At 36.9% G+C, this 8202-nt stretch overlaps 1 protein-coding gene across 1 annotated transcript; it reads right to left on the bottom strand.

Moving 5' to 3' along the window:
* Window positions 1-1483: 1483 nt before the first annotated feature.
* LOC127101365 (homeobox-leucine zipper protein REVOLUTA) lies at window positions 1484-7102 on the bottom strand. The gene is made up of 18 exons (XM_051038749.1): window positions 6311-7102; window positions 6056-6215; window positions 5687-5772; window positions 5497-5587; window positions 5029-5124; window positions 4808-4921; window positions 4645-4728; window positions 4405-4560; window positions 4246-4320; window positions 4045-4151; window positions 3718-3901; window positions 3445-3633; window positions 3207-3287; window positions 2967-3101; window positions 2520-2851; window positions 2310-2415; window positions 2065-2214; window positions 1484-1970 (listed from the first exon to the last, which is right to left on the bottom strand). The coding sequence occupies exons 1-18, from the start codon at window positions 6544-6546 to the stop codon at window positions 1821-1823; spliced, it is 2532 nt and encodes an 843-aa protein (XP_050894706.1). The 5' UTR covers window positions 6547-7102; the 3' UTR covers window positions 1484-1820.
* Window positions 7103-8202: the final 1100 nt, after the last annotated feature.

The following is an 8202-nucleotide window of genomic DNA, read 5'->3' as shown; positions in this document are numbered from 1 at the left end:
ATCACAACATATATGACTCTTGATGAATGACCATGGTGCCCAAATTCTTCAAGAATGGTCACCATGCATTGCCCAATGACTGATTTTGACTGTCTTGACCTAGTTTGCTTCATCTGCAAGTAACATGGTTAGATGACAATATTTTTGTACTTTTGGTTAGTAAACAAATGAAAAGCAATGATATACAAATGCAATACATGCTTGGTGATCACGAACCACACTCACAAGATAACCCACCCACTAGGAGGAAAGTAAAGGTGCACAAAGATCCTTGAGGCAATGATATGGTATGATATGATGCCATGAGGGATCTTAGGGACAAAATTGGGGTCTTACAGCGCCGACTTATTTTTAATTGGGATCTATTCAACCCCCCCCCCCCCCCTTCTAGATCCGTGTCATAGTCTAACATTATGGATCTCAACGTCAAGCTTCGTCTGGATCAGAGGGAGCTATTGAAAGATCCGGGAAGATATCGACGTCTAAAATGTAGACTCAATTATCTTATCGTTACTAGACCGGATATTACATATGCAGTGAACATTGTGAGCCAATTTTTAAACGCTCCTTACGATAGTCATTGAAACAAAATTATTCGAATTCTCAGGTATATAATTAATGCACCAAGAAGAGGACTATTATATGAAGATAAGGGTGATACTAAAATCACTTGTTATTTAAATGCAGAATGGGTCGGATCACCGTCAAATAGAAGATTCACTTATGAATATTGTGTTCTTATTAGAAGAAATCTGATATCATGGAGGAGCAAAAAAACAAAACACAGTTGCATTATCTAGTGTTGAAGCTTAATATCGTGCTAAGGCAACAGTCGAACTTGTATGACTTACGAATTTGCTCTCAGAACTTAGGTTGAAAGACCTTCCGGCACAAAACTCATACGCGACAATCAAGCGGCACTCCACATTGCATCCAATTCGATTTTCCATTACCAGACCAAACATATAGAAATAGACTATCACTATATAAGAGACAAGATATTGTTAGAAAAAATAACCACAAAGTTCATCAAGTATGAAGATCGATTGACTCATATTTACCAAATCCCTTAAATATTTTCGAGTGGATTAAATTTATAACAACCTCGGTTCATACAATATATACAATACGACGGTACGACGGTTTGAAGGGGAATATTATGAATCCGTTAAAAATCAATTAGTAATAATTGATATTCAATTAGTTGTATAACCATATTTACATATAAACATACATCATCATATTCGCCCCACCCACATAAGCACAATCACAATAGTTCATTTTAGCTTTTACATTTTTAAGATAAGGTGTACTTTTAGTATGTACAATGTTCGGTATGGCTGGTTAAGCAGTTCATATACAAGAGACAACTTTGAGATATGTCTCATATTTGCTTGTTTTATTTCTTTCTCATTGTAAGTGTAATTGGAAGCACATTTGAAAGCAATGATGGACAAAGCCATGCTAAATTAGTGACACAGAATTGCTTAAATCATAAGTAGTAACTGTTCTATACTCTATAGAACTTCTAGCTCAACTCCAGCTAAAGAAATATTAACACTAAATACAAAACCAAGTTCTTGATACAAGTCTCATCTTCACTCTAGCACTAGCAACAATTTACAAGATTAATTCAACTTAGTCAATGCAAATAAACAAGAAACAAATAAATTAAATCTAATTAAATGCATAAACCTGAACCTGTATTTTAAGTACATGAACAAAATTTCCTGATTTTTTCCCTCCAAATTTGATCATTGATTCCTAGTATTTTATATTCATGTAGGGAAAATGCAGGGACATTATCAGAAACTCGATTTTCATACAAATGACCAATTTATGAAAGAGAAAGCTAAGCAATGAACAGAGTTATCTTCTGGTGTTAACACTTTCCATGCAATGGCTTGCTCGTATGAAACATGCCGTCCCATCGTAGACATGCAGATCCCGGCTGGCAGATAAGCAAAACCCTGATCAAAAGTAAACACACAAGTTAGCCATGTTTGGATAAATAGCTTAACTAAGTGCATGCATGTGTATAAACTTGTGGAAATCAGTGCTTACCTGTTGCATTAACTTGGCGAAATCTGAACACAATGCCTTGCGCCCGGACTCGTCGAATATTTTATCCAATGTGATGTCTTGTAAAGACACTAGAGTTGTCTCCAACATGTCAAGGCCGGATTGATTAGCAAAGACGAACACCGGCTGCGACTGCAATACCAAATGGAAAATCGAATCAATCTTGCGATATATAAAGGGCTGTTAAAATCACAATTCCTTTCTAAGCAAAAGAATCGCGCCCATACCTTCAATGAACAGCATAGAATGGCGTCCGGGTGGTGCCACAGCTGTTTTAGCATCAAGTCACCAACTAGAGAATCTGATCTAAGTAATTCTGTCCCCAAATAGCAACTGATAAAAGGAAAGATACACACACAAGCGCATGTTAATCTTTTTTCCGAAAAGAAATGTCAACTAGAATGCTATAGATATTCGAGATTGATCCGTAGACTTGCCTATAACTCTGGCAGATCCAGTGAGCTAGTGTAACTGCTTCTGGAGAACCGGGAGAAAGTTTTGTTCCAACAGCTGAGTTTATTCCAGACGGAGAAATAGCCATGGCAACCCTCTGCACGGAGGAAATCACACTACGAACGTATTGACGTGCCATTATGACAACATTATCTTGCATGGCACTGTCGAAAGGGAACTGAAAGGCAATAGTCAACACTGATCGTGTGTTTTGACTCAATGAATCTGCACCACCGTGCGATGTTGTTGGGCCCACATCAAGACCTGATGTCAAATCCAGTGTTCGGTTTGAGTTCAGTGCATCCTTTTTATCGCCCTATAACATGAAATTAAATTATTTGAACACCGAAGTAATGAGATATATCCACTATAGGAAGCGCTATAACTTAAGTAAATTGGAAAGAAGAAGATAATAAAAAATTAAACTCAACTGGTTTCGAGTCCAACGGAATGATGCGAAAACCAGAAGGTACCAATGGAGCATCATCTGGGAACATTTCATCAATTGGAGCAAATATGAGCTCCGAACAAGTCCCAACAGCATTCTCATCAGTTCCACTGCATATCTACAAAATGAATTCACATTAAACACCTTAGTACATACCTACATTGATCATATTTAACCAAAGATGGATTACGCAAGAGATGATATATCAAGAATCGGGCATTACCTGTAAGAGATGAATGTCTCTAGAAACAAAAGCATCTTCTGGAGCAAGAGAGTGGCCTTCAAGCCTTATAACCTCAAGCATCTGCAATGAAAATTTTGATCCATCGTGAACATTGATTTGACGAACAAATGTAGGAAAACAATTGTTGCCTTGTTGGCGTCACTCTGCAGAACATGCTAATGGACTTGATGATACTTAAGATGTTTTAGTTTGCATGTGAATGCAAACCCGAACATACCTCTTCATGTTCAATTGTCTGGCCAAGTGGCATGATTATTTGATTGCCGGTGAATCTTGTAGGCCTCATCCCGGGATAGGCATAGTTTCCAGCTTTCAGTGACGCGGCAGAATAAGCATCGACATTGAAATCAGCCCATTCTGAGCGGTGCTCCCTTAAGAAACGAACCAAAACTGCAGGAGGAACGTTCTGCAAGAAAAAGAGTATAAAAAACTAGCATCCCAAAAACAGACACTGCTCAAAATACCATGACATAGAGTTCTCAAGACTCACTTGGAGCAACATAGAAGCTTTTGCACAGAGAATTCCTCCGAGGAATGCAAGCGAACTTGCTGGAATAGAAGTGCTACTCAAATTCTTGGTCGAATTAACAGCAATAATTACATCCTCGGCGCCATCACAGTTCAGTATAGACCACCCATTATCGTTGAATCCATTTACAGCATCATTGAAGCCTCTGCAAGTGTAATATATCAGGTTTTCGGTTTTAAAAAAAATATATGAATCGAAGATGATATCGTAAAAATCAATGTTCCAGAACTGTAGACAGCTATGACATAAATTGACCTTCGAGGAGAAAAGACTATTTCATGTGGCTACCTGCTCAATCTTTGACTGAATGTTCGCAAAACAGCAGGCTGTCTACCCAATCCATATACTACTTCGCCACTCGTTTCCTGAGCTATTTGCCTAATATATCGAAGTGCCTATCACCAAGCAAAAAAAAGAAAACAATAACATTAGTCGTCAACAAACTTTTGCAATAGATCCTACTTTGTGAATTAACAATAGTGAACTTACCGCAATGGTCATTTTTTGAGCCACAACTTTTGGTGATTCATAAAGTGGTCGTAGCACTTCCGGCACACTCCAAGGCTAGAGTAGAAGACAAGAATAAACAAATTAGTGTAAGTAAAGAATGAAAAATATACATTAACTAATACTGTTAAGATGTCTAACCTCGAGATTTAGATGGTCTACAATATGGATAATTGAACCTCCACCGTCACATGGTCGAATCAGGTAGCCACTAGGGAGTATTTCACCCCTTACAAACTGAGCAGTAGCAGCTGGATTAGGACCGGTGCCAGAACCGGACAGGGACCTCTCACAAACCTTCAAAAATGGAATCAAAATGCACGCTAAATCATCTCCCTTTATAGAGTATAAAATAATCAAGACGGCGTAAAATATACGCACCACAAGACTGCCATTGTCCATACTTGTAGTGTATCTCAGAGTCCAGAAATCCCGGGCAGGAGCCAGCGTCGTTGGAGCATATGTCTGTAGCAAATCCGAAATTTATTCACAGGCATGAACAAATCGACACAAGTTGTTATTAAATTTCATATTTGAAGTTCACCTGTGTGTAAATAAGCTCAATGGTTCCTCCATTTCCGGCAGGAAACATAGTGAAAACTTCAAGGTTCCGACACTCTCGAAACCAAGATAAACGATCTTTAAGGATCTCTGCAATCTGTTGAAAATTTAAGATTCAGAAATGAAAACTTCAAACAGTTTGTAGAACTCAACTTGCATCGCAACAAACGACACTTTCACATCTTATTAAGATGCATAATTTACCTTTGTAGGTTCTAAACTAACAAGACCGCAAGCTCGAGCTGCCACTCCACTACAACTTTGTGAAATCGCAAAGATCCCAACCGAATCCGGACCAGGCTGGCAAAGAAAAAAATTAAAATTAATTTAGTAGAAGAAACTTAGTCGTCATATTCAAATCAGCATAGTATCATAATGAAATCCACAATGATTATCTTCTAAAAAACCACAAACAATGTTCAAAAAACATGACCAAACTCGCTGACTCAACCAGTTGAACAAGGAATCTTCTACTTCATCAGTTGGTTTGCTTTTGATAATACATTAGTTTTTGCTTGTTAAATATTTATATTTATTTGTCATCTTGGTTGAACCATTGAACCGTGTGACCCAAATTTCTCATTGATTCGATCTCCAATTAGGTTTCGAAAACATTGGCCATGACCACTAATTTCACTACCAAATTTATAGCAAGGAATACTAATAAGAGACCTTCATCCCAGGCATCTGGACCCAATCAACAGCAGTTCCTGTAGCCTTTGAAAGGAACTCTGTCAAAGTCTCCTCCGCAATCGATAGGAGTCTACAATGAATTATTGAATAGAAAAAATATAATTAGAGAAGCCTTCAAGATTAAAGTAAAAGAAACATAGAAAGTTAATTTCTTAAGCCTCCAAATTACCCAGCAGGGTTATTAGCATCTCTCTTGGAATTCTGAGGAGTAGTAACAACCGAATCACAGCTCGCATCAGTTGTTGCTGCTGATGGCTGCAGAGATCAAAAGAATCAAATCAATTTTACTTATTTTCATTGCATGATGATGTCATAGAACAAAATATAACATCCATTAATATCAACACCAAGGCCTTAAATTATGTAACATGAATTAAGTTAAAAATCAATTCTAGCTTCAAATTTTCAATTCTGGAGTCGAGATCAATTCCACTAGAACACAGCCAAACATGTCAAAATCAATTATCCTGGTCTAGAATTAATTTTGCCTCTTCCAAAAGTGGAATTGTGACATGAGAAATGTTCCTCACACACTTACAGTATGCAACTGCTGCCTCATAAATCCATTCTCACACACAAGCTGTGAAACTTGTTTCTGCAACCTATCATTTTCTTCCATCAACAACTTGTTCATTGCAGAAAGCTTTCTATTCACAGTCTGAAGTCGTGAAGCCTCTTTTCTCTGCTTCTCTCTACACCTGCACAACATTCAACACCAAAAAAAAAAACATCTAAGTGCTGATTTCACACAGTTTTGAATAGTGGTAAATGGTAACTAGTAACTAGTAACTACCTTCTATTTTGGAACCAAACCTTGATTTGTTTTGGTTCAATGTTGGAAAGAATATGACACTCTCTAATCAATTGTTGTCTTCTCATGGAACTAGGCTTAGGACACTCAGCATAAACCCTTTCCAAAGCTTCAACTTGTTCAGAAGTGTACCTAACATATTTTCCTGAATCAAGATGCTTATCAATGCTTCCACCACTGCTACTACTTTCTCTATGATGAGCCACAGCCATAGCCATATTTTTCTCACCCAAAAAAAACACAGACTTCAAGGAAGAAGAAAATGGTTGGTACTAGTAAAACATGTAAGTTTATATGAGAAATGAAAATGGGTTTGTGTAAAGTTTAGTTTTTTTTAGATGGGTAGGAAGGAAAAAAAGAAACAACCTTCACCTTCTACTGTTCCTTCTTTTTTCACTCTAACTTTGACTACTAACAACACCATTACCTTGTGAACCAAGGAGGGTTTTTTATTGTTGTTATAAAGTGAAAGAGAAAGAGAAAGAGAAGGGGTGGTTTGAAAATATTAAGGTTATATTTTAGAGCTTTCACTTTTTGAACAAGATAAGTTTGAAATGGAGCTTGAGGTAGAAGGAAGGAATATGAAGATGTCTTTGTCTTGTCTTAGTTTCTGTGTTGTTTTCAAGTATCTGAATCGGTGTGAAAGAGAGGGAAAGGGTTAATAAGCATGTTGGTGATGGAGGAAAGGAAGATAGAGAAGAGAATAAAGGGAGAGAATAGAAGAGAATAGAAGTGAGAAGAGCAAGCTCGGATATCGAGAACATGGCATGAGATGATGTTTTTTTGTTTATTAAATATGATAAATATGTTTGGTGCATTTACGTTCTTGTCCTTCTTCTTGTCTTGTTTCTTCCAATTTACATTTTCTATCTCCACATTTTCACCAACTCTTGTCACTCACTTCACTCTAGTAGTTTTCATCTATTCTCTAATGTATATTATTCTTTTTTTCTAACTTATTATCTATGCATAACATAACATATTAAATTAAAAAGTATATGCGTTAACACCTCAATTTTATTTACGTGATGTTATTCATTTTTTTAAGTGTTATTTTCCTCTTTTTTATATCAGAACCTGAATGAGATGGTGACGATGAGAAAATGTATTTGGATAAGTTATTTCAATGGAGCTCTAATTTCATTTCAATTTCACGTACGTGACTAACTTGTAAGGTTAGTACTCTGATGCTTAAGTTAGTTATTAGAAAATTGAAAATCGAAGAGGATATTCGGGAACATGCGTACCTTTTATTGGTCCAAGAAAGTAGTATTTATAATGGATGGAAGAATGGGCCTGATCGACATTGACCATTGGGCCTTGGCCCAGTCTGAAATAATTGTCCACTGGTTTGTTGCATTGAAAAGTGTGGGAAGTCTTCATGTCGGTCTGGGCAAAGCAAAACTTTGGTACCCCGTGTTGAGCAATGGAAAGTCAGGAGACATCTTCAATAAATGTTTATCTAATTATTAGGACGTTTCGCTAATTGTCTCTTATGCAACTATGATTAGTCTAGGGGTGGTGCGTAGGCTAGACCCTTCGAGTGTACTTGAGTGCATTTGTAATCCTAAGAAGGTGTCTAAGTTGTTGGATCATTATCTTAACATCACCCATAATTATGTAACATTTCTCACTCTTTATATAAACTTCTCTATAAATTTCTTTTAGAACTTTTTGATTTCCCATTTTCCCATTTTTGTTATCACTTTTGTGTTTCTCCTAGGATTGCCTTGGGTGGCTCTCTTTCGTTTTTAGCAATGTCCTTTCCTGCTTAAGTTTTAGTGTTTATCACTACTTTATATTCAAACATCTTACTTTGTTCAACCTATCACTTAAGTTACCATTTCTTCATTGCCCTCCTTTATTGTCTTTTT

The sequence above is a fragment of the Lathyrus oleraceus genome, chromosome 7, assembly GCF_024323335.1.
Source record: "Lathyrus oleraceus cultivar Zhongwan6 chromosome 7, CAAS_Psat_ZW6_1.0, whole genome shotgun sequence".
In the NCBI taxonomy this organism is placed as follows: Eukaryota; Viridiplantae; Streptophyta; class Magnoliopsida; order Fabales; family Fabaceae; genus Lathyrus; species Lathyrus oleraceus.
This window is presented reverse-complemented; position numbering and strand designations above follow the sequence as displayed.